The following is a 25,936-nucleotide window of genomic DNA, read 5'->3' as shown; positions in this document are numbered from 1 at the left end:
TGGGTCAGGTGGACCCTGCCGCTAAGGGGGAGCTGGGCCGGGGGTCTGCAGGAGAGGTGCGTGGGAGAGCCCCGGGTGGTCTTCCAGGTGATGGTGGGGACAGCGCCTGGGGTACTTAGGGAGGCCGAGGCTTTCCTCTTGTTTCACGCGGCCTGTTGTCACGCCCCCTTCGAAACAGGCAGAGGGGGCAGATCCACCCGAGAGCCTTTCGCCCGGTGGCCGTGGGCTCCAGGATAGGTGAAGCAGCCTATCCAGGATAGGTACCTGCAGCCTCACATGGTGTAGGCTGCCCAGTAGACGACATTGACCGCCACGAAGGCAGCAGGGAACACTGCGCGGGCGTAGATGTCGATGGTGTCTGCGTCGATGGGCTTAAAAAGCCCACGGAGGCCTCCCTGGCCCCCCGAGCGGCGCCCGCCCCGCTTCTTGGCCTCCCCCGTCTCCATCTCCACACACCTGTAGGTGCCCATGAGGTTCCCAGGCGTGCGGCAGGGCCGGCGGGACACTGCCAACTCCTGGGTGACGCCAGCGGCCGACAAGGAGAAGAGCACAATGGCATTCTTCACGTCCATCTGCACAGGGGGACGGGGCAGGGCTGAGCCAAGGGCGGGCTCCGCTCCAGGACCCCCCACCCGGGCCACGGCTGAGTCCCTCGGCAAGTGTCGCCGTGAGCAGCAGCAGGCAGGGCCTGCTCTCCTGTGCCCGGGGGCTGCAAGCGAACCCCCCAGAGCAGTAGGCAGAGGGTCCTGAGTCGGTCCCGGGAAGAGTGGCCCCACCAGCACTGCCCCTCTGTGTCGGTGGCGGGGGTGTGTGTGTGGAGGGCATGGGGGGCTGTCCTTGGTGCTGAACACAAGAGCGCCCACAGGCTCAGCCTCACCTCTGTTCTCTGCTCTGTGGCCTTGACCTTGGCCTTTTGCTTCTTCCGGTAGTCAGCATTGAAGTGGGCAAAGGCATACTCCACCAACGCAGCAAACACGAAGACATAGCAGATCCAGAAGTACACGTCCAGCGCCTTGATGGCCGAGGCCCGCGGGAGGGAAGAGCGGGCACTCACCATCAGCGTGGTCATGGTCAGCACCGTGGTAATGCCTGCCGGGAATGGGTGGTGTCATTGCTGGGGCCCCTGCCACCTCCCTGCCCTCCCCACCCCTGCCCCAAGCCCAAGTGAAATTCAGACTCTTGTGACCAGGCCTGGCTGGCCACTGGCTTGGAACAAGGGGCTGGAAAGCAAAACATGGGCTCATGGGGAGCAGGGTTGGCGTCCTGCTTCTGGGCTCCCGCCCTTTCACCAGCTCCCTCGGAGGAAAGGTCAGGGCCCCGTACCTAGAGACACCCTGGCGGGCACCGCTGCCTGGCTGATCCAGAAGGAGACCCAGGACATGGCAACTAGGAGGATGGAGGGCATGTAGGACTGGATGATGTAGACGCCCCGATTCCTCCGGAGATGGAAATGCAGGCTGAGCCGAGGGAACTGACCAGCTGCGGGAGAAACACTCCCTGCTGGGACCTGACCCACCACACACTGTGGCACCGGGGGGCAGGGGGTGCGGGTGGAGAGGAGGGCTTGGCAGGCACAGAGGGGGGCACCACTTCAAGCCTCACACCCCTGCCTTCCCCACTTTCCCCACACAGCCTGATGGATCAGGAGTCTCCCGTGCCCTGGGCCTTGTCCTGGGAGAGAGGCAGGGCCACCCGGAGGCAGGAGAGGAGAAAGATCCCAGTGCTGCACTGGCCCAGGGCACTCTCCCGGAGTGTGGCCAGCTCTTCCAGCCCTCCCTGGAGCCCAGCCAAGCGAAAGGAAAGAGCCAGCTGGGCTGGCTGGCACCAATGAGCAGGCAGTAGGAGCTGGGAAGGGGCAGGAGGGGTCAGGACAAAGGCAGCCCCAGGTGAGCCCCACACCCTTCGTGTCCCCCCCAAACCGCAAGCACTGAGAGCCTGCAGGAAGCAACCAAGGACCGAGGAAAAAGGCAGAGAGAGCCTGACCCATATCTGCACTGTGGCGCCCTGAGTCCCTCGGTCGGGTGCAGCCTGTGCCCATCAGTGCTTTTCCAGGGGCATCCTCAGGGGGTCCTCAGAGCCAACTAACGGCTTGGTTAAAAGTGCTAGAAGACCGCGAGCCAGGCTCCCAAGAAGAGGCCGCGAGAAGCCGCGTTACCCGATTTGAAGTTCATGAGCTCCGTGGCAAAGTGGTAGCTGGTGATGGTGAACTGGGCCAGCTGCAGCTTGTTCAGCCCGTGGATCTGCTCCTGGTTCTCAGACCAGTAGTACACGATGTCCTCGGATGAGTAGCCATCTGCAGGAGAGCCCCAGGTGGTGTCCCCCGGCACAGGGGGCAGGGGACAGCACAGGACACCCAGCCAGGGTCGAGAAGGGCTGTGGCCATGCCCAACCTCCGGCAGGCAGACAGGACCAGGAGAGCTGGAGAAAGGGCAGGCCGCCATCTCTAGGCGACTCGCAGGGGCTGTTACGCTGGCTCGATGACACAAATACATGCCTTGTCTGGGCTGCACACCCGTCTGTGACCCGTGGGAAGAGGGTCGGGCCGCCCAGGCCTTCCAGCTCCCTCTCTGCCTTCTCTTCAGCCCAGGCTCCTCGCTCCACAAGTCCTATCCCAGATGCTTCCCTGTCCCCGAGCCAGGCCGGCTGCAAAGGTCCCTGGCGGCCCGAGTCCCCTCTCCCCCCGCAGCACAGTTGCCGAGCAGAGCCCCCTGCCCGGCCCCGGAGGGGCACTCACAGCTCTCCAGATGCAGCATGCACTCTTGCTCGTCCATGGGGTATTTGGCCAGGTCCATGTCGCAGGCCACCGTGGAGGTGATTCTGCCCAGACAACATGCTGGTGAGGCCTCCAGGAGCGAGGCCAGCTCCCGAAATCCTGAGGTCCTCCTGCCCCACCCCCCAGATTTTTTTAATCTCCTGGTTTTTAAAATGTTGGCCGCTAACTCTGTTTTTAAAAGGCACAGGTCAGAAAACACATATTCATACATGCACATGTATGTTCGGGACAGCTCAACACACAATAGCCAAAAAAGTGGAAACGGTCCGGTGTCCACGGACGGATGAGTGGATACCATGTGGTGGAAGGTTACTCGGCCGTAAACAGAAATGACATCCCGGTAAACACCATGACCCTCAAAAACACTGTGCTGGGTAAAGGACAGAAGGCAGACACAGAAGGTCACGCGCTGTATGATTCACTTTATCCGGAAGGTGAGGTCGGTGGGGCGGGCGGACGGATGGAGAGCGAGCACTAATGGGCGTGGGGTCTCCTTCCTGGGGAATGAGACCTTCTGGAGCCAGACGGGATGTTTGCACAACACTGAGAACGTGCTAAATGCCACTGGATCCTTCACGTTCAAATGGTGAATTGTATGTTATGTGAATTTCACCCCCAAGTGAAAAACCAAAAGCCACCGTGTTGGCCACAGAGCTGCATCCGTGGGCTTCTTCCCGCGGCCGCCTCTGCAGCTGCCATTACCAGGCGGTATGGGGCGCCGCCAGAGGACGGACGACCCATCCGGGCTCCCGTCTGAGCATCTTGGGGGGGCCGGTCCAGGGCTCACCGGATGCTGTACAGGATCACCCCGTCAGGCTGCAGCCGGATAAGCTTGTTCTCCACGGTCACGTCGTGGAACCAGGCGGACTTGGCATTCACAATGAAGGTGTCCGGGAGCCACAGCTTGTCCACGAAGCGGCTGTCCAGGCCCAGGGTCTCGTTGGTGTGGTTGTAGGCCAGCCTGCTGTCCCGCCAGCTCTGGTGCAGGAACACGGTCATGGTGTATTCCTGCAGTGGGAGGCGGGAAGGGACACTGGCCGTCAGCCCCGCTCCTCTCGTGGGGGCCCACAGCCAGGGGTGGGTGGAGGCTGACCAGCACCTACCATGTTCACCTCTGAGATGTGGTCGATGCTGGCCACCTCGATGGCGAGGGCCACGTTCACAGGAGGCCCTGCAGGGAAGAGGCTGAAGCCAGGCTCCCCACCCAGTGCAAGCCCAGGCAGGCAGGACAGGGGTCAGCCAGGGTTTTGCAGGGAAGACCATGTTGGAGAGAGTCTGCCACAAGACCCTTCTGAGAAGACCCACCTTCCCAGCTGTCTCCTGGGGGCGGGGGGCTACCGTCGAGGTGTGACACATGCCCTGGGGACCACAGACGCACCCCTTGAGGGAGCCAGCCCAGGGCCGGCAGGGCTCACCCCCACAGCCGGACGCAGGAGACTCCCCCGTGCCCCCACTGGCCGCCCTCACCTCCAATGCCAGGCCGGAAGTTGCGAGCATAGCCCTCTATCAAGCCATCCAGGTTGGGAAGCCAGGATATCTCCAGATTGGAACCAACATAGTCCCCAATATCATTCATTGCTCTGGAAACGCAAGGCCCACTGGTCACAGGCAGGGTGCCAGGGACGGAGCCCAGCTCCCTTCCTCGGCACCTAAGCCAGGGGTGGGCGGGGGAGACCACGGCGAGAGCCCCTCCAGGCTGGACCTGGCCAGTCCCAGTGAATCCTGCCAGAAACGAGGAGCCCCAGGACTCTTCCACCTCACCCACCAGCCTCTGCTCAGCTTCCGCCGGCCCACCTAGCCTTGAGTGAGCCTTCCAGGTCACACAGAGTCCCCAGCCTCCCTCCACAACGGGTTCGAGGAGGGTGGCCAGCCCAGAGCCCCCGCCCCTGGGGACTCTGGATGAAGAGCCTTGGAGGACCCTGACAAGGCACATGGCCCCCCTTTCAGCCTCTGATGGCAAAGTGTCCTGCAGGAGGTGACCTGGGAGAAGAGCTGCGTGACCAGGAAGGTGAGAACAGAGAGAAGGAGGGGATGGGTGAGGTCCCACACCTGACCCAGGCCAAGGCTGAGGGCCCATGGGGACGCTGGAGCCGACCTCCTGCTCTCTGTGCCTTTCCAGGCAGGCCCAGCCCTGGCGGCAGTGATCCCCAGTTGTCATGTGCTCCTGAGGCTTAGCCTGACCCCAGAGTGGGTCACAGACTAGTCCAAATGACAGCCTGTGCTGGTCGTCTCTGGCAGGGCTGCAGCGGCGTTCCACACGTGGCATCTTGTGGCCTGTACACACCAGACTGCCCAAAGCCCCCCCCCCCCAGTCCACCCACCCACCCCTCCTTGCGCTTACCTGTCCTGGGGTGAACCGGGTCACCCAAAACTCACGTCCACCCAGAACCTCAGAATGGGACCTTATTTGGAAATTGGGCTATAATTAGTTAAGATGATACCACGCTTGATTGGGGTGGCCCTCAATCCAATGAGTGGTGTCCTTGTAAGAAGAGAAAGCAGACGCACAGGGAGAAGGACATGTGACAACAGAGGCAGCGACCAGAGACATGCAGCCACAAGCCAGGGGACACCAAGGGCTGGAGAGAAGCATGGAATGGATCCTCCCCCAGAACCCTCCGGAAGGAACCAACCCTGCCCTCGGACTTGATCTTGGGCTTCTGGCCTCCAGAGCTGGGAAGGAATAAATGTCTATTAAGCCCCCTAGCCTGTGGTCACTTGTTACTGCAGGCCCCAGGAAGCCACACAGCCACCCCCTCCCGCCCACAGGGCAAGGCCCATCCACAGTCAGGCAGAAAGTGAGGGGGGCATTCAAGAATGACTCTCTTGTGTTATCTGTAATGACGCTGAACTCACAGGTGGGTTCTCAAACACCTGGAAGGCTGCCTGGGTTAGGGAAGCACCAGCAGCTGGGCACCCAGCCCCTCCTCTGTCCCACACGCTGGTCCTTGGAAGAAGGCCAAACTTGAACCAGGAGCTCCCTAGCTAAGGACACTCACAAACCCCTGACCTATCCCGTAGGACCACCTTAGGGCCTCTAGGCAACGTCCCGGTCTGGTCCAGGGTGAGGGTAGGGCCGGTGATTTGCTAACAAAGTATAAGGAGGAACTGAATGAAGTCCTGGACCCAAGTAAAGCACAATGAAAAGTGCACATGGAGGTCACCCTGACGATCAGACGTAAAGGGACTCGAATTAGGTTTTATTTTTGGACTGGCCCAGCTGCCATCTTGCTGCAGCGGCTCGCCTGCCGGGAACAGAGCTGTCGGGAGACATACCATCCTTCCCCAGCCTCAGGGTGGTGGCACAGGCAGGCGCCCCTTCCCTCAGCTGGGTCCCATGCCCACTCCCAGGCACAAGGCAAGGCCACAGGTAAGCCCCCGGCCACAAAGCTCACCTTGACGTGGCAGGATGCCAGTGGACTTCCTAGACTTCGCCACCCCCAGGAGGTGTGAAGGGAACGGACTCCCTGCCCCGTGTCACTTCTCACCTAGCACAGGGGCTGTTCATTTTTCCAGCTGTGAAGAGATGCCGAGGGCCATCCAAGGAGGATGTACTAATGCTAGCCCGGGTGCTGGAGAGCCCTGCTTTCCTCGCACGGTTTAGGTGAGCAGGTAAAGGAGTGGACGGGGCACACACTCTATGTGGGGGGAGGTCGTGGTGCCTCTGATCAGCACCTTGGGGGAGAGGTTCTGCCTCATCTGGTCGCCTTGAAACCCAAGATGGCCTAGGGTGGGGGCTCCCGTTGTGCAGACAGAGAAACTCAGAGACACATGCTCAAACTCCTGGGGTGAAGTGGGCACCATGAAACACTGGCGGCGGCTGCTCGGGCGCCATCAGGTCTCCCTCCCTCGACTGGCCCCTTGAGTAAACAAGCCCACCCTTGTCACTTGTCCGTGCCCCTGGGGCCAGAGAGGAAAGGTGGGTGCAGCTGAGCAAGGCGGTGGGGCCCTCCTCCCTGCAAGGACCCTTCCAGCATGCACACACAAGCCCACAGTCCCTGGCAACTCTACTCTTGGAGCAGCACTAGCTGCGCTGGCCCTTCAGTTACCAAGGATAAGAGGAACAGCACGACAGTCGCACGGTGAGCTAGCAAAGCAGGAGCCACACACACAGCTTCTCCAGGGAGGTGGAGGTGCCAGCAATCCAGAGGGCCACCCACGAGGGTGTGCAGCCGGCAAGCTCGGGCCCCTGCCACATGAGTGGGTCTTCAGACTCAGGGAAGGCACAGTTTTGACCCAACCCACAAACGCTGCACAGCACATTTATTCTAACCCACCGAGACTTTCCTGCTGGGAAGCCCAGGATGTGACCTGAGCAGCGGCAGCCAGGACAGGCATCTCCTGTCCCCCTACCACTCCGGATGTGAGGACCTGGAGACCGAGGGAAAGGAGGGTGCTGACCTGCTTCTGGAGTGGAGGGTGAAGGGACAGGAAGCTGGCAGGGGAGGAGGCACCAGATTGACAGCACTGCACTGTCTGAAGGTCGCCCGCCAAGGCCCAAAAAGCCCAGAGGCTCTCCTTCCAGCCGGGGCCACAGCCTTCCAGCCTTCCTGCACGGGCAGACGGGCACAGCCGTTACCCCCACTTCCAAGCCAGATGTGGGACAGAGACCAGGATGTTTCAGTTTTTAGAAAGGCGATATAATGTACATATGGACTTGGGATGGGGGCGGGGGTGGTCTGGAGAATTTCCCAGCAGGAAAGTACAAACAGGTCCCAAAAGTAGGGTGAGTGAGCTTCACGTCAGAGCAGAACAGGCTTGGCCACCAAATGAGTTTTGGTGTCAAACTTGGGCTGAGGCTTTGAGGTTCAGAGCAGCTTGGACTCCAGAATCACAGCTACGTGGCTATGCTGGACCAACAGCTGATCCCAGGCCTCCAGCACATACATCCACGGCCACGCCTCAATGCTTTGCCCTTCCCCTTACCTTGAAGTAGGAAAAGGGAAAAGGGCCATGGAGCTGGATAAGAGAATGAAGCCTTCCGAGGACAGGGGCAGATCAACATTGCCTGTGACCTTCGGCACGATGACCACCCTATGGCCAGACTCAGACCTTCCTGGCTCTGCCCCCCCCCCACAAACAAGGACATTCTGACCACATCCCCCCACCTCCGTGTCACATGCTGCCTGAGTGCCTACAGCCCAAACACAGGCTGATGTTCAACCATTTCCAGTTTCTAAGGCCTTTGACAGCAATTGATTGCCCAGAAGTCCGGAATGCTGGGGGGCAGAGGGGTGTGCTGTATTTGCTCTGGTTGTCTGCAGCCCATGCACTAAGATGATTTTCAAAAAGGGCCCTCACAACTCCCAGGAAGGTGGCGGGCATATGGCCATGGGATGCCAGACTACCTGGAGCCCATTTCAAGTCCCCAGAGAACAGAGAAGGCGTTGGGGACCCTACTGGTCCCTAGAAGCCAAAGGGAGGAAGCCACAATCCATGGGGACCCTCCTTCTTAGCCTTTTCCTTCCTTGGGGAGACAGAGCCCTCCTCCCCTCCCCCAGCAGTTAGAAATCCTGAGTCTTCTCTGTCCTCCACCCCCTCACCGCCCCCCACCCCCAGAGGCAGCTCGCTCCTTCCCACCTGCATGCTCCAGAGTTGAGTGGCTGCCATTTGAAATGGCCCCTGGAAGGAGACTCCACAGCGTCCTGGGCCCGAACTTTCTAGCGACCACACACAGCCCTCATGCCGTCCCCCCAGCCCTGCGGGCTGCAGCGGAAGCGTGTCTGTGCAGCTCGGCTCCCATGGGGAAGGGGAGCCTCCTCCCCCGTGTCCGCGGGATGGTTCCTGTCTTCCTCCCTGCAGCTCGTGCCGCGCCGAGCGCTCAGCCCGCGCCTGGAGGGGCACCAGCAGCCAGGGACCGGCCAGGTGCCGCTGGGGCCGAGGACCCCACGCGAGCCCAGGCACCGGGGCGGGGGGGGGGGGGCGGGAATTGGGAGCGGCTCCCACGTCCGCGCGCAGCTCGGCGGCGCCGGTTCAGCACCGGGACGGCGGACAGCACCCGGGGGCGGCCCCAAGGGCAGCGGTGAGTCCGAAGCTAGGGGCCCGCGGGGGACATGGGGTGGGGGTGGGGTGCTCGCGGGGAGAGGGGAGACGAAGACTGGAGTCGACGGGGGAGGTGAAGACGGGGGTAGACGGGGTGGGGGCGGGGAGGAAGACCGAGGGCGGCCCCGGGCGCCGCGCGGACCCGGCTCGCTCACCTGGCGCCGCGGTGCTGCTGCGCGCAGAGCATCAGGAGCGGGGGCAGCAGCCAGGCCAGCGCGTCCATGGCCTCGGCGCTCGGCGGGGACCGGGGGCGGCGCCGGGGTCCGGCCGGTCGCGGGCGCTCGCGAAGTTCTTCCCGGCGGCCGCGGCAGCGGCACAGGCGGGGCGGGGAGCGGGGAGGGCGCGCGGCGCGGGCGCGAGGGCGGACCGAGCGCGGAGCCCGGAGCCCGCCCCGCCCCGAACCGGGCCGCCCCGCCCGTCCGCCCCCACCTGCCGCCGCGCCCCCGCCGCACTTGGGAGCCGCGCCGATTCCTCCCCGCCCCTGGGCCACGCAGCCCTGCCCCGCCTCGGGCTCCCGCCCGGCCTGGCCGCGCCCCCCTCCCTGGCGGGCCGCGCTCCGGGCCCGGGGAGGGGGAGTCCCGCACTCCCCGTCGCACCACCGCTGCCAGGGAGGCGACCCAGGCCCACGACCCGCTTGGTCGCAGCCTCCCGCTGCCTGGCCAGGCGCCTGCAGACAGACGGGCGCGGTGAACCTCGTCCCGGGGCTGTTCGTGGGGGTCACAGGTCCCGGAGACTTGGCGGGTGCGGGGAGGGGGCTAGCGTTCCTGCGCCTTACCGGCTACTGGGAGAGACCCCCCGCCCTCCAACCCTCAGCTCCTTCCAAGCCCCTCACACTCGCGGCAGAGCCAGAGCCCGAGCGACCACTGCCCCCACTGGGTCGGCCTGACGGGGAGGGAAGTGGGGGGGTGGGGGACAGTGCGGCTGCTCCTCTGGCTGAGGTCCTGGTCACAGGATGCAGCGACTTCTCTGTCCCGCCTGGTCAGGCTCCGTCACACCTGTGCCCGCCTCTGGAAGGGCACTGCAGATGGCTGGGCTGTAAGGAAGGTGACATCTGCCCTCTGCGGCCCGCGAAGCGCTGAGGAAGTCAAGGCCCTAAGCATTCTCTATTTGAATTCTTTCCAACAGAAGTTGTGCGCAGTTTCCCTCAAAAGACATCACAAACTTTAACCTCTGTTGGGTCTCATTTATTCACTTCTGGACTCCATATCAACTGACAACAGAAAGTGAATTCCCATGAAAACACTAAGGACGGGCAAACTTGTCCCAGAGGGCATTAAGTCTGCTCCCATGACTGCAGACGCTGGCCAGAAAGGGGCAAGGAGAAAGGGCTTTGCTGCTGGGAATTTCCAGCACAGTCTTGAGTGCCAAGTGTCCAAGGATGGGGCTGGTTCCCAGCTTTCTATCCTGAAGCCAGGAACAGGCCCGAAGAGAGCCAGTCAGGTCTGAGCGTGAACGCCTCCCTGTAGGGCTGTGCCAGCCCTCTTTGGGTATGGAAGCACTTATCCCAGAATGACCACACGCTGCACATATGTGCGTGTGCTCTGGACAAGTCTTGGGGCCTCCTGGCCTCATTCCTGGGTGTCCTTCTGCACACGTTTTGGGAGAGTAAGGAGTTCATCCCTCACAAAGTGTCCAGAGGACGGCCTGGCACAGAGCACGGGCTGTGAGCACCCACTGGCACTGTTATGACTCCCCCACCGGAACAGGGATCTTATCTGCTTGTTTCCTCACAGAACCCCTCATGTCTAAGCCTCTGGCACATAACAAGTGCTTAATAAATGTGGGAAAGGACACAGGCTCAGAGTCTCCAAAAGCCTGCAAAATGAGCCTGGTCAGCAGCACCTCTGCTGCTCAGGGTTTCTGCCTTTCAGTCCCAAGCCTTGATCTCTGTGCTGGTCAGGCAGCCAGGCGGGGCTCACCCACACAGCCCTTTCTGCATTTGAGAAGGTCCAGGGGCTGACAGCCTCTGAGAAATAGTGTTAACCTTGAATCACTTGATTCAATTAGTTCAAGGTGAACCAGACTCTATCGCTATTTTCTTCACTTGCCTCTATTACCTGAGGCATAGAATTAACCTTAAACCTTCCACTGCAAAGCTGTACTGGACGGGTATTTTAGCCATAGCTCTGGCTGTTTTCTCACCAAATCGCCTCATCTTCCTCGAGCCCTGGAGGCAAGCATGTTTCAAAGCCGTGAATAGAGAAAGAGGGAAGGAAGTGGCGGGCACACACCCGACCTGCCACCTGCCGTATGGTGCACCTCCCGCAGATCTCTCTAGAAGCAGCTCTGTCCGGAGTAACCAGGATATTTAGTGACCTTCAGTCGAAACGCTTAATTTCTTCCCCAGAGTCTGCAAGCTTCATTCTAGTTCTCCATTGCCCCTGATTGGTCTGTTTGGATCTGAAGAATGGGGATTTTCATTATTCCTGCTTCAAGTTTTTTAAAAATTAGCTTCTGGCCACTTCTGGATGTAACCGGGTAGTGCCCCCCCTTTTTCATTCTCAGCCCCATTCAGACAAGCTCCAGCTGCCCCAGAACAGAGAGCCAATGCAGGGCAGCCCCACCAAAGGTCAGGAAACAGGCCCTTGGTTCTGTGTTGGCCAGCCACCGGCCTGGCTGAGGCGAGCCCCAGACTATAACATCATCCACACCTGTGAAATGGAAACAGCCTACTTCTCCCCTCCCTTGGAGGATTCAGGAAATGCTCCCCGAGTCAGAGGTCTGGGTCAGGCCACCTCCCTTCTCTGGAAAATATGTAGGTTACTCCCTGGGTTAATTCCATGCCTGTTATGGGGTGGGGGGGGGGAGAACCCACCCTCCAAGTACGACTCTGATGAAACTCAAAATCCGTAAGAAGAGGTCTCCCCCAGTGGAAGGCTCTCTGTTTCAGATGAGGTCTGTGCTGTTTCCCCAGACGCCCCGACAGCCCCAGCCCCTTTCTTGGTACCACCAAGAGCACAGAACAGGAGGCCTGGTGCCAGACCACAGGAATGAAGATAAAAGAGAAACTCAAATTTCAAACCTAACGCATTTGATCCCTGCACATCTACTTAACTTGTCCATGACCTCCCTTCGACATGGTGACCTCTCCGTCAGGCAGGACCCATGCAGAGCCCTCTGTTTTCAAGCTCAGGGCAGTGACGTCTGTCTCTTTCTCCTGTTTAGTGCAGGGAGGTGTCATGCTCTCCCCATATGGCACTGAGCAGGACAATCATGCATTCGGCCCTGGAAGGTATGGAAACCGTCTCCTTAGTCCCCGGGAGTCACGGGCAACACTTCCCTGGGACAGAGCACACCAATGCCCTAGGCTGCATCTAGAAAAGCCACAAAAGTGTGGTCTGCTGGTCTATTTGGTTCTTGAAATCATCGGCCTGCAGCTTTTTTGTATTATTTACCTTTTGGGTAATCACTTTGCCGGGTGCTCACAGCAAAAGGGAAGGGACGGCACTAAGTCTGCAGCTTGGGCGGAGAGCTGGCCTGAACCCATCCTGGCAGCAGGATGGGCCCCGGGAGGTAGAGGTGAGTCATAGGGATCCGGGAGGGGAAACAGCACTAGCTAAATTTAAAATCCCTGCCTGATATATTTGTGAGGTTGCTTTATTATTTTCCTGGGGAAAAATGCACCAAATAGAGAAATGGCAGGGACACAGAAGAATTTTCTCGAGCTCAGGATGTAATTATTAACGCTATGATTTTCAGATGGAATCTATTCATTTGAGAAGCTGAGGAAACTTGGCAGAAAAGATCAAAAGCAAACTACTTGCAGTCGCCTGAGGTCGTCTGTCTGCTTAGACAGAGGACGGGCCCACAGGAAACAGGGCTTAGCTGGGATGCTGTTCTCAGTAATCACGGCCCTGAGAACCAATGCACAATCGAACTTGGCCACTCAGAATGTTTTCTACACGAGTTAAATAGACACGCAAGTACAATTGGTCACGTTTAGGGGCACCTGGGTGGCTCAGTAGGTTAAGCATCTAACTTCAGCTCAGGTCACGATCTCACAGTTTGTGGGTTCGAGCCCTGCCTCAGGCTCTGTGCTGACAGTGCAGAGCCTGCTTGGGATTTTCTTTCTCCCTCCCTCTCTGCCCACTCATGCTTTCTCTCTGTCAAAATAAATAAACTTAAAAAAAACCTGGTCATATTTAATGTGGAGAAGTCAGAATTCTATTCTTCTATTTTGTATTTTTTAAAGCAGTGATTTGGGGATGCCTACGTGGCTCAGTCAGTAAAATGTCTGACTCCTGATTTCAGTTCAGGTCATGATCTCACAGTTTGTGGGATCGAGCCCCGAATCGGGCTCTGCACTGACAGCATGGAGCCTGCTTGGGATTCTGTCTCTCTCCCTCCCTCTCAGCCCCTCCCCCCACTCACTGTCTCTCAAAAAAACAAAGTAGTGATTTGAATTCTTTCACGTGGCAGCAAACATTAAACACAAATTAGCATTCCTAACAACAAAGGCAGTCAGTCCAGTGGGGAAAACTTTCCACTTGGGATAGAGCCACACGGAATCAACCACATAGAAACTCTCGGGGAGCCGCTGGGGAGAAGGGGGTCCCGCTGGCAGCTGGGGTGAGGCTGCCCCCCGAACTCTGTGACAGGAAGACACTGTGCTTCCCTCACCTCTCGCTGGTCCTCCGTGCTGGTCCTCTGGACAGGACGCTGGAAAAATAAAAACAGTAATCTTTTTTATACTTAATATTCAATTACCTTCATCAAACTTCCTCAAGAAAACCCCACACACAGATCAATGTTCATTTAGCCAATATTAGTAGGATTATCCAGCCTGCTGCATGCCAAGTATTCGTCTAGATGTTGGGTGCGAAGAAGATATAAAAGGTCCCGATCCCACTGAGCTCCCCTTCTAGAGGGTGGAAGACGGACCATTAGTAAACGAACAAACCATTGTGAAGGATGAAATGCCTGCTGTGAAGGGGGACAGTTAGGGCAGTCAGGAAAGACCTTGTGGTGAGGTAACATTTTAGCTGAAACTTGAATTATATCCTATCCCTCTTGGAGCAAAAGCCAGCCACATCAAGGCCCAGGTAAGTGCTCTAGGTAGAGAATAGAAAATGCAAAGGTCCTGGGGTGCCTGGCTGGCTCAGTCAGTGGATGTGCAACTCTTGGTCTCTGGGTTGTGTGTTTGAGCCCCACATTGAGTGTAGAGATTACTTTAAAGTTTTTTTTAATTAAAAGAAAGAAAGAAGAAAGAAAGAAAGAAAGAAAGAAAGAAAGAAAGAAAGAAAGAAAGAAAGAAAGAAAGAAAGAAAGAAAGAAAGAAAGAAAGAAAGAAAGAAAATGCAAAGGTCCTGAGGCTGGAATGAGCCAGCAAGTTCAAAAAGAGACAAAGTCAGGCCAGTGCGGGCTGTGACAGAAGATGTGAGGGAGGGGAGGCAAGTAAGGCGAGGGGGCTCCAGGTCAGGTCAGGCATGGCCTGTGGGGTTGTGGCCTGGATCTAGGTTCTGTTTCATTTTATTTCATTTTCCATCAGTTTTGTTGACATACAATTTACATATAATAAAACGCACCAACTTTAAGTATACAATTTTATGGGTTTTGAGCTGTGCGTAGGATTGCATAGCCACCATCTCGATCAAGACATTACACCTTTCCACCAGCTTAAAATGTTCCCTCCTGCCCCTTTGCGGTCAATCTCCCCCCGGCCCTGGTCCCAAGTGACCACTAGCGTCTGCTTTCTGTCACTCTAGTTTTGTTTTTCTAAAGTATAATATAAATGGCACCCCACAGCATGAGGTCGGTGGTGGCAGTCGCCTAAGCGATCCATGCCTCCTGATACTGGGCAACCCCCTCCCTGGCATGGGACCCGCATCCATGGACTTGTTTCAGTGATAGGTCAACAGTGACGAAACATCACTCCCAGGATCAGCTTGTAAAAAAACTGTGACTTGGGTCTAGCTGGCACTCTATTTGCTCACTTTGACGAAGCCAGCAGCCATGTTGAAAGCCGATATGGCAAGAGGCTCAGCGGGCCGGGAACGGGGGACTGTCAGCCCCTGGTCCAACAGAGCTGACAAACCTCTAGATGACTGTGGCCCTGGCCAATATCTTAGTCATAGCTTTGTGAGAGACAGAGCTGGGACCCCGACCTACAAAAGCTGGGTGATAACTGTGCTGTTTTATCCACCCTGTCCGTGGCCATTTGTCACACAGCATGAATTCCTAGCACAGTAGTAACAAAGCAGACTTCTTTCACTTAGTACAATGTTTGAGATTCACCCACATAGTAGTGTGGATTTGATGTTTATTGTTTTATTGCTGAGGAGTGTTCCTTTGTATGAATATACCCCAGTTTGCCTCCACCCACCTGCTGATGGACATTCGGGCTGTACCCAGTTTTCGTCCATTTGGAATACAGCTGCTTTGAATGCTCAAGTGCAAGTCTTTGAGTGGTCACACATTCTCATTTTCTTGGAATAAATACCTACTTCTAGGATTGTGGGATCTTAAGGGGAATGTATGTTTATGAGAAACTACCAATCTATATTGGTGTGGCTGTACCATTTTGTATTCCCACCAGCGAGGGGTAAGATTTTCAGATGCTCTGCTTCCCTATCCACATGTGCTTAGGAGTCTTTAATTTTGGCCATTTTTGTAACTATGTAGAGACATCTCATTGTGGGTTTAATGTGCATTTTCTTAATGACTGTTAACACTGAGCATCTCTTCATGTGCTTCTTCAAATCTTTTGTCAAGATTTAAAAATGAGATCGTTGGTCTTCTTATTGAGTTGTAAGAGTTCTTTGTATATTGTAGATACAAGTGCTTTGTTGGATGTATGTTTTGCAAATACTTCCTCCCAGTCTGAGCTTATCTATTCATTTTTCCTCTTCCTCTTTCTTTCTTTCTTTCTTTCTTTCTTTCTTTCTTTCTTTCTTTCTTTCTTTCTTTCTTTCTTTCGACAGAGAGAGAGTGCATGCACACATGCAAGCAAGCAGGGTGGGGAGGGGCAGAGACAGAGAATCTCAAGCACGCTCCACATTCAATGCAGAGCCTGACACGGGGCTCAATCTCACGACCCTGGGATCATGACTTGAGCCAAAATCAAGAGTCAGATGCCCAAGTGACTGAGCCACCCAGGTGTCCCATTGTCTATTCATTTTTTGCAACTATTCTTTCAAGAGGTAAAGGTTGGGTATGTATGTATGTATGTATGTATGTATGTATTTTGAGACAGAGAGAGCACGAGCAGGGTAGGGGCAGAGAGGGAGAGACAGTATCCCAAGCAGGCCCTGCACTGTCTGAAGAGTCCAACTCACAAACCTTGACCTGAGCCGCAATCAAGAGCTGGACATTTAACCGACTGAGCCACCAAGGCACCACAAAGTTTTTAATCTTGATGAAATCCATTTTGTCAATTTTCCCTTATAGCTCATGCTCCACCTGGGCCCCCCTTTTCTAAGTGGCCTGGGAGCTTTCTCCAGGCAAGAAGTGGGGATCCCCAAAGGGCTCACCTAACTTGCTCCCATCTCTCAGGGATCATTGTCCTTAATTCCCTGGTGTCCAAAAACCTGACAGCTGATGTCACTTTGTATATACATATTTTGTTCAGTTTCTTAGTTGTTTCAGGCAGGAAGGTAAATCTGTCTCTGTTACGCCATCTCAGTCAAAAGCAGAAGCTTGCCATAGTTTAAATTTTTTTTTTAAATAACAGCTTTATTGCCATATAATTCACATGCCATAAACTTGCTTTCACTTTTCAAAGCTGTTCTGAGTACAGAAGTTTCAATGGTCAGTGGTTTTTATTTGTTTTTCTTCTTTTCTCTCAGTGTCTTCGAGTTGTTGCCCCATTGTCCCTGGATGGTGTGGTTGCTCTCACTCAAAAAGATTATTGACGTCACTTTGTTGCTCTGTATGCAATGCATTTTTTTCTCTGAGCGTTCTAAAGAGTTTTTCTTTAATTCTCATTTTCATCAATTTGATTATGATGTGCCCTGGTGCGATTTTCCTATATTTATTCTGCTTGAGGTTTGTTGAGCTTCTTGGATCTGTGGGCTTATTGTTTTCATCAAGTTTGGAAGATTTTCAGCCACTTTGGCAGCAAGTTTCCTATCCCCTGGGGTCCTTGCCAGGGTATTAAATCCATATCCTGAGAGAATGCCTTACGTCAACAAACTCTCCCTTTTATAGTCGCGTGTTTGGCCCCCTGATCAAGCACCTTCAAAATCCATTCCATGGCTCATTCTCGCAGCTCCTTTGGCAGATGGCCCCTGTTAGCCTTAAAAATAAAACTTCCAGTTACCTTACCAGCAAAAGATAGGTTTATCGGGGAATAAAAGAGAATTGCCACGTGGGCAAGCAAACTACAGCAAAACCACTGGTGAGTCCAAAGAGCAAAGGGGAGGCGGACTCTTTTAAAGAGCAAAGAGGGGGAAGGTAAGTTGGGCCGGCGGTTATAGGCAAAAGGTCCAGGGGAGCAAACTAGGAGTTTGAAGTGAAGTGTCTTCTCATTGGCTGGGCTGTGAGAGTCTCCCACTGGCTGGGCTTGTTAGTCTCTCATCGGCTGGACTTGCGATCGTCTCTCATTGGCTGGGCTGTTGCTGGGGTGATAAGTAAAGCCTTTCTTCCTGCAGGTGGAGTAGCCTGAAGTAGCATCCACCCGCAGGGTCCCTCTCTTCTTGGGTGAGCAGTTGATGAGGAGTGGTAGGGCCTGAGAGCGCCCCCTGCATAACCTCCCAGCTACATTTTAGCGATTTTTTCTGCTACTAATTTTCACACCCCTTTCTCTCTTATCAGGCCCAGCATTGATTTAATGAGGCTATGCTACGACTTTTCCCCAGTTGTCCGGCTGGCAACCAGGAGGGGGTGGGGGGTGCAGATATTGAAAGGGACCTTGTTGTCTTGTTTTCGAAGCCTCTACAGAATCTTCCCGTAAGGGAACGCTAGCTCTTCCTAGTTAGGGGTGAGCAACCGTTGCAGGCTCTAAAGTTTCAGAAAAGTCTGAGGAGCCAAAACCTTTAGGGGCATCCACCCAGATATACTCATCGGATGTGTCAAGGTTTTCCCAACCAGGACCCTGACCTTGGCATTGCAAAGCTACCTTGAGTGAGATTCAAGGCAGCTCTATTTTTAATTTTTTGAGGAAACTTCATGCTGTTTTCCATAGTGCTTGCATCGATTTACATGTCCACCAAAGTGCACAAGGATTCCGTTTTCTCTACGTCCTCGCCAACTCTTGTTAATTCTTGTCTGTTTGATAGTAGCCATTCTAACAGGTGTGAGGGGATATCTCAGTGTGGTTTTGATTTGCATTTCCCCAATGATTAGTGACATTGAGCATCTTTCAATGTACCTGTTGGACGTCTGTATGTCTTTGTTTTCCTTGGGACAATGTCTATTCAAATACTCTGCTCATTTTTTTTTTTTTTAATCGTCAAATGGTTAACATACAGTGTAGTTTTGGCTTCAGGAGTAGATTCCCATAATTCATCACTTACAGACAAACACCCAGTGGTCATTCCAACAAGTGCTCTCCTCAATGCCCATCACCCATTTTTCCCACCCTCCCAACCTCCCACCCACATCAACTCTCAGTGTCTCTGTATTTAAGAATCTCTTATGGTTTCCCTCCCTCTCTGTTTGTATCTTATTTTTCCTTCCATTCCCCTACGATCATCTGTTAAGTTTCTCAAAATCCACACGAGTGAAATCATCTATCTGTCTTTTCTGACCGACTTATTTCACTTAGCATAATATACTCCAGTTCCATCCACGTTGCTGCAAATGTACTCTGCCCATTTCTTAGTTGGATTGTTTGGATTTTTTGCTATTGAGTTGTGTGAGTTCTTTATATATTTTGGACATTAATGCTTTACCAGATACATGATTTGCCAATATTGTCTCCCATTCCATAGGCTGCTTTTTATTTTGTGGATGGCTTCCTTTGCTGTGCAGACGGTGTTTAGTTTGATATAGTCCCACTTGTTCATTTTTGCTTTTGTCACCTTTGCATTTGGTGCCAATACACTTACTTTCGGTTGTTAACTGTCTCCAACTTCTCAGATCCCTGGACGGGGTGCCAGTGCCAGTCAGCATCAGCGAGATCATCGTGCTTGCATGTCTCTGTCACCCTCCCAAACAGACATCCTTCTCAGTCACTGTACTAACCACTCTTCTCCCAATTTATTCCTGGTGAAAATGTTGCCAGTGGGCTGCCTCCTTGTTCAAGGCGTCCACACACTATGCGGGATGAGCTGCTCACTACCAGCTGGGCAGCGAGTGATCTAGTTACAAATCCCCGCCTCACCATCTACTTTCTCAGACCATTGCTGCTACCAACCCTGTTAATTTGGGTCCTCTAGTAAGCATACCGTGAGATGCCATTCAGAATGCAAGAGATTCATTGGGGGCTCATGGCTATGAAAGATCAGGAGTGGGGGTGGGGAGTGAAATTGGGCCGAGGAAGTCGGCAGACTGCAATACTGATCTGAAGCCTGTGAATGGAAAGTGGGAAGAAGTAGGATCGGGCAGAGAGAATCTAACTCTAGTGCAAATCTAGCGAAGTTTGGGCCAACCCAAAGGAAGGGGTTGGAGGAACTTTGGCGCAGAGATTGTCCATTAGAGGAGTCCCGGGTTGATGGGTATGGTCCACCTAGAGCCCCCGCCATGCTCCATCTCTGACCAGAGACGACCCAGAAAGAGAGTGAACTCAGCGTACTGAACCTGGCGGGCAGCCAGCTGCACTCCTAGCAGTTGAATAAAAATTCTCTCTGGAAGGGAGATCAGAGTGGAGCCTCCTCCATGGCTGGCTGCTACCACAGAATAGTCACTTAGTATCCTAGCATCTGTCAAAGATGATCAATGAAGATTTTATTTTTTTAATGCGCTCATGGATATTAACACATTTGCCATGCTTCAATCTGTTACATTTACTTTTCTTTTTGATACTCAAATTGTCCTTACTTTGGCTAGTGGGAGCGCCTCCGGCTAGCGAATCCTCTGATGCAATGCTAGTCTCACTGATAATTTCCTTGCTTTCTGTTGACAAGAGGCTCCAGGACCATCTTGTGTGGTTTTTTTTTTTTTTTTTGATGTTTATTTATTTATTATGAGGGAAAGACAGTGCCTGTGCAAGGGGGGAGGGGCAGTCTGGAATCCCAAAGCAGGCTCCGCACTGTCTGCACAGAGCCCAACACAGGGCTCAAACCCACAAACCGGGAGATCATGACCTGAGTCGAAATCAAGAGTCAGATGCTTAACCAACGGAGCCCCCCCAGGCACCCCCATCATGTGTGCTTTCTGCCTCAGGTCTGAAATCAGTCATCTTCCTATGAAGCTATGGTTTGTTTTGGTGGGAAATGGCATGCAGGGACAACAATCTGGGTGCTAAGAGTGCTCGCTTGTCCTGAATTGGTTTGTTTTTAGACCAGTGCAGCCCGGGAGAACAATGAGAACTTTTTATATCTGCCCTAATATAGCAGCTACTAGCCACACGGGGCTATTGAACGCTTGAAACCAAGAAATGGAATTCTTAATGTTATTTAATTGAAATGTTTCTCTTACAGTAAAATATACATGACATAAATGTTACCTTTTTAACCACTTTTAAGTGTACAGGTCACAACATTGTGCACATTCACATTATTTGCAAGCATCACCACTGCCCGTGGCCAAAACCCTTCCATTTTCCCAAACTGAAACTCTGCCCCATTAAACACTAACTCCCCATTTCACACCCACCCCCGCCGCACAGTAAAGCAACCACTGCTTTACTTCCTGTCTCTCCGAATTTGACTACTCCATGTACCTCATAGAAGTGAAATCAAACAATATTTCTTCTTTTGTGTCTGGCTTTTTTCACTCAGCATAATGTCTTCAAAGTTTACCCATGTTGTATGTGTCAGAATTTCCTTTCTTTTTATGGCTAAATAGTCTATTATATCTATATATACATATCACATTTTGTTTTTCCATTCTTCCACTGATGGACATTTGGGTCGTTTCCACCTTTTGGCTATTATGAATAACACTGCTATGAACATTGGTGTAAAGATGTCTGTTCAAGTATTTAATTTTAATTAATTTAAAAAATTTTTTTAATTTATTCATTTTTGAGAGACAGACTGTGAGTGGGGGAGGGGCAGAGAGAGAGACACACACACACAGAATCTGAAACAGGCTCTAGGCTCTGAGCTGTCAGCACAGAGCCTGACACAGGGATCAAACTCACCAACCGTGAGATCATGACCTGAGCCAAAGTCGGACGCTTAACCGACTGAGCCACCCAGGCTCCCCTTTTTAATTTAATTTTCAATTTAAATAGCCACATGTGTCCAGTGGCTACCATATTGGACAGTTCTAGACCTTTCCAGTGGATAGAACTAAGAAATACATTTTTAAAAGATATTAAGTCATACTAATATTTCCCATTGAAATCCAAGATTACAGGTTTTTAACTTATTTTCCATCTCTTCTCTCAAGCTAAAAGCATTGATATTTAAAAGCATCTAATATTTACAAAAAATTTTTTTTAACGTTTATTCAATTTTGAGAGGTAGAGACAGAGCATGAGCAGGGAAGGGGGAGAGAGAGGGAGACACAGAATCCAAAACAGGCTCCAGGCTCTGAGCTGTCAGCACAGAGCCTGACGTGGGGCTCGAATTCACAAACTGCGAGATCCTGACCTGAGCCAAAGTTGGAGGCTCAACCTACTGAGCCACCCAGGTGCCCTTATTGGCTCCTAATATTAACCACACTACTTAATTGCTCTATCCCACTTCACACAATTCCAAAATAGCAACGGCAATATTATTACCAAGACCAGGATTAATGCAAACAGTTTGAGATTTCTTTGCAGCTCTTTTTGCTCAGTTTGAGACTTCTTTGCAGCTGCCATTTCTTTGCAGCTACTTACGTACAAAGTGTTGGGTTTTAATGTCACTTGAATTATTTTCTGTGTGGTTAAGCCCCCAACCTGACATACCGTTAGGATCATTTGTTTCATTTTGCTTCCGATTTTTAGGAATTGATTTACTTTTGGCTTTGTCATTACACAGTTCCAAAGCCAAAGGGACAAGCACACGTGGAGAAATCTAGTTTCTGCACACACCTCACCTTCCTGACCCTTGTGGGTAACCGTTTGTACGTTACTTTTCAAGATAGGAAAATAGCCACGTACATTCTTATTGCTTCTACCCCTTCTTAGTAAAATACCATACACGCTGTTCTGCAACTTTATTATTATCTTTCTTAACAATACGTTCTGAAGGCCACTCTGGGACAGAACATGGGAGCAGTCTTTCACAGCTGCTCCAGGGCGCGGCTGCACACCTTCCCGACACCTTCTTCCCGCAGCTCCTACTGGTGAACACTGGAGTGTTTCCAGTCTTTGCTCCCCTTTCCTTCTACAGTAGAAAGTGTATTGATGGTTAATGTGGAAAGGCCCAGAAAGGCAAAGCTGGGGAGAAAGAAGCCCCGCCATGTCGCCATGTGCGTGGGTGGGGAAGAGAAGTAGAATTTCTGGTAAAGGGGCTACCACCGGGGGCTGATACGGTGACCTCGGTCTCCCCGAGGTCCCTCACTCTGAGCAGGGAGAAGCCCTGGCCAACACCAGCGGGCGATGAGGGCGCAGGAGCGTGCTGCCACCGGCTGGCTCCCACCGTTCCCACCTTTGCTGCGCTTTTTGCGAGGCTTGGTGGCCCTGATGGATCGTCTTCCCTGCACAAACTTAAAGGACTTCCTGGACCTCACTGTGGCACCAGGAGGCAGGGGTCAAAGCCAGCACGCGGCTAGCGGGGCCAGCCACCTTGCAAGTCACATGCAAGTCTCTGCAAAGGCAGAGGTGCACCCACGCCCTCGGGTGGCCGGACGCCCCCGGCGTGGCCTGGCGGGAGGTGCCCTTCGTCACACACACTCCCGCGCCAGGCAGGTCGCCTGACAGGAAAGGCGGGCAGGAGTTACGGTATAACGGCGACCCCGGGCCTCGGGGGACGGGGGAAGGGGGGGAGCGAGGCGAGGCTCGATTCCGCTCCAGCGCAGCCGGCACGTTGTGCCCGCTCCCCCCCACCCTCCTTGCGCAAAGCAGGGCAAATGCCGATTTTACGTGAACACACCTAGTTTTTAGGGTTGACAGCCCGTCCGAACTTAGGTCGCCTTGGGCCAAACCCGGAGCGCCGACCCGGCGTCGGGTCCGGTCCTCCCGGCCGCGCAGTCCTCTCCGAGCCCCTCCGCACGCGGCCTGCATCCCGGGCGCACTGCGCTTGCGCGGGGCGCGCCGGACAGAACCATCGCGAGAACGGGGGTTGCGTGCGGCGCGCGAGCTCCCCCGCCGCGTGGGGCCGCCCGTTGCCATGGAGCCTCCCGCCGCCGACGCCGCCGACGCGGAGCTTCGGAGGAGCCGCCGTGCGCGCCGTTCCGACCCGCTCCGGTCGGCAGAGAGGTGGGTCCGTCCGCCGCGTAGCTCCTCGGACGCGGCCCAGCGCCCTCGCCGCCCAAGTCCTGCCGGGCCGGCGCCTGCTGCGGCGGGTCTCGGGGGCCCTGCGCCCGACGGTGCGCGCCCGCCGCGTGTGGTCGCCGCGCCTCCGCCGCGGCGGTGAGGGGACCTCGGGCGGGGTAGGAGGGCGCCCTGCGGAGTCCCCAGGGCCTCCCGACTCGGTTCTGCAAAGGATAACCGGGTCTGGGAAGCGGGAGGGCCTCCGCTCCGACGTCGTCCACCAGCGGATACTCGTTTATCCGCTCGCAGTTTTGGCTTGAGCGAGCCTTCCTTGAACGTGTGCAAGGACTGGGCACTGAGCAGGTGAGGAGCAGGTGGGGACTGGGCACTTATTAGGTGAGGGACAGATGAGGAGCAGGTGCCGAGCAAGTGAGGGGGCAGGTGGGGGGCAGGTGGGGCCTGGGCGCCGAGCACGTGAGCAGGCCCCAGTCTGGTCTGCAGCAGCTCGGAAGACTCCCGCACTCACTCTGCGGGTGAGCCGTGCGGAAATTCATGCGCACAGCGTACACATTGGTTTTAAAGTGAACATCGGTGGCGACCCCCCAAGTCCAGAAATAAAAGCGTGTTAGCACTGCACAAGTCAACCCACCCCTCTCCTGCCTGGCAGACCTCCCCCCAGGACCATGAGCTGGTTTGTGAGTCTAACTCCCTTGCTTTTCTCTAGGTGTCCCACCTATGTGTGCATTCCTAAGCAATATGATTAAATTCCACATGTTGTTAAACTTCATATAAATGGAATGATACGGTGTATATTCTTTTTCAATTTTGAAACAACCCCAAGTTGGCATAAAAGTTGCAAGTTGAACACCAACAATCTTCCTTTTCCTGAAGCATTTGAGAATGAGTAGCTTGCATGAAGCTTTATCACCACCACCGTACTTTTGAGCATTTCCTACCTGCAAGGGCCCTCTCGGGCATGACCATGGTCCACATGACCATCAAGGTCAAGAGAGTCACATGGATGTGTCACTACTGCTGGTCCTCAGCCCAGTCAAGCACATTTTGACAGTTGATCCCGTAAAGTCACAAAAGCAAAAGGACTCAGTCTGGGACGTCACACAGCACTCGGTCATCATAGCGACTTAGTGTTTGTTCGGTGTCTTTCGGTCCACAGCATTCCCCAGCCTTTCTTTGGCCCCCATGACCCTGGCACCTTTGATGGCTGCAGGCAGTGACTTTGTAGAAAGCTCTTCCATTTGGGTTGTCTGATGTTTCCTCAAGATTAGATTCGCATCATGCATCCTTGGCAGAAAAGTCACAGAACTTATGCACAACTTTCGTCATCCCATTCCATCCTGTCAGGTGGCTCATGGTGGCCCATTTGTCACATTACAGATGATGTTTGCCTTGATCACTTAATCAAAGTGGTGTCTGCCAATGTCTCCGCTGGGAAGTTACTTTTTCCCTCTGTAATGAACGCGTATTTTGTTGGGAGATACTTTGAGGCTAGTGGCCGCGTCACCTTCCCAGGCTTGAGCTGGGCGGCTCACCGCGGGCTCCCCCTCCACCCTGCTTGGGCTCTGATGCCCTTCTCAGCGCTGCCTTCCTCCTACTCAGGCCCTGACAGCCAGCTCTGGGCCACCCCGGGTCCTACTTTGCCTGCCCCTCCTGGGGAACCTAGTCCGGAAGCTTCCAGAGGGAAGAAGGGTGAGTGCTGTGCACCATCTTCCCATCAGTCGTGTGGAAGAGGCGCACCCGCTCTGTGACACGGCGCCGGCTCTTTCCTCGTTACCATCCAGCACTCTGTAGGCCGGATCACGCTGTCGGTGTTTTCTGCTGTTGGTGGCCAGGGGGCTTTGTTCCCAGAGTTGCTGCTGCTCTCTGAGGTCGTGTTATGTCTCCTGTTGTTTAAGTCTGTGATGAATTGAATTGTGTTTCTTCAGGGGAAAAAAAAAAAATCATAGGTTGAAGCTCTAACCCCTGGCATCTCAGAATGTGACCTCATTTGGGAATAGGGTCACTGGGGATGGAATTCAGTAAGATGAGGTCACAGTGGAGGAGAGTGGGCCCCTGATCCTATATGTCAGGCGTCTTTATACAAAGGAGGTATTTAAGGGGTGTCTGGGTGGCTCAGTAGGTTGAGCATCTGACTTGGGTTCGGGTCATGATCTTGAGGTTCATGAGTTTGAGCCCCGCGTCGGGCTCTGTGCTGCCAGATTCTGTGTCTCCCTCTATCTCCGCCCCTCCCCCGCTCATGCTCTGTTTCTCTCTCCTTCCAAAATAAATAAACACTAAAAAAAAAAAAAAAAAGAGGTATTTGAACGTAGATGTGCACTCAGAGCATCACACGGAGGTTGGAGTTGCCCTGCCACAGGCCAGGAAGTCTCGGAACCTGGGAGGGAGGCCTGGGACAGACCCTGCTGTCGTGCTTCAGAGGGAACAAGGCCCTGCCGGCACCTTGATGTCAGATTCCTGGCCTCCGGAACTGTGAGAGAATACACTTCCGTTGTCCTGAGACGCCCGCTGTGCCACGCTTGTGCTGTGACAGCTCCGGGACACGAGCATAACGGCTGAGACTTTCCGTAGGGCACACACCTAGGAGAGGAACCGCTGAGTCAGAGAGTAGGGGGGCGCAGAATGGTGCCCAGAGAGATCCAAGACCTAATCCTTGGAATTTGGGAATATGTTAGATGACGCGACAGGGGAACTGAGGTTGTTACCCAGGTGTCTGGAGA

General features: G+C 54.2%; 2 protein-coding genes and 1 long non-coding RNA gene across 6 annotated transcripts in view; 1 reads left to right on the top strand and 2 right to left on the bottom strand.

Moving 5' to 3' along the window:
* Window positions 1-9,149, bottom strand: part of GABRD (gamma-aminobutyric acid type A receptor subunit delta) — a 9,360-nt gene extending 211 nt beyond the window's left edge. Inside the window, exons 1-9 of one of the 3 annotated variants that reach the window (XM_086715412.1) lie at window positions 8,971-9,149; window positions 4,241-4,353; window positions 3,877-3,944; window positions 3,561-3,781; window positions 2,735-2,817; window positions 2,156-2,293; window positions 1,324-1,479; window positions 878-1,089; window positions 1-572 (exon numbers count right to left, since the gene is read on the bottom strand). The exon at window positions 1-572 is cut by the window's left edge and continues 211 nt beyond it. In XM_086715412.1, coding sequence (XP_086571538.1) covers window positions 273-572; window positions 878-1,089; window positions 1,324-1,479; window positions 2,156-2,293; window positions 2,735-2,817; window positions 3,561-3,781; window positions 3,877-3,944; window positions 4,241-4,353; window positions 8,971-9,038 — 1,359 coding nt within the window. In that variant the 5' untranslated portion in view covers window positions 9,039-9,149 and the 3' untranslated portion in view covers window positions 1-272. Of the gene's footprint in view, window positions 573-877; window positions 1,090-1,323; window positions 1,480-2,155; window positions 2,294-2,734; window positions 2,818-3,560; window positions 3,782-3,876; window positions 3,945-4,240; window positions 4,949-8,353; window positions 8,664-8,970 lie in introns of those variants that run through there. The other 2 variants (XM_086715413.1, XM_025912284.2) reach the window with 2 other exon arrangements.
* A 4,057-nt stretch (window positions 9,150-13,206) lies between these two features.
* Window positions 13,207-23,105, bottom strand: LOC147577709 (uncharacterized). Its single transcript, XR_015254370.1, has 2 exons — window positions 22,882-23,105; window positions 13,207-13,474 (listed from the first exon to the last, which is right to left on the bottom strand). It is a non-coding gene; the product is annotated as an uncharacterized LOC147577709 (long non-coding RNA).
* The window catches only part of CFAP74 (cilia and flagella associated protein 74), a 66,519-nt gene continuing 63,676 nt past the window's right edge, over window positions 23,094-25,936 (top strand). For both annotated transcript variants that reach the window (XR_015254368.1, XM_086715411.1), the window contains exon 1: window positions 23,094-23,207. The gene's annotated coding sequence lies outside the window, so the exon portion shown is untranslated. The remainder of the gene's footprint in view (window positions 23,208-25,936) is intronic.

The sequence above is a fragment of the Puma concolor genome, chromosome C1 (genome assembly GCF_028749965.1).
Source record: "Puma concolor isolate L17-30 chromosome C1, mPumCon1.1.hap2, whole genome shotgun sequence".
NCBI classification, from domain to species: Eukaryota; Metazoa; Chordata; class Mammalia; order Carnivora; family Felidae; genus Puma; species Puma concolor.
The sequence above is the reverse complement of the archived record's forward strand: the minus strand, read 5'-3'. Positions and strand labels throughout refer to the sequence as shown.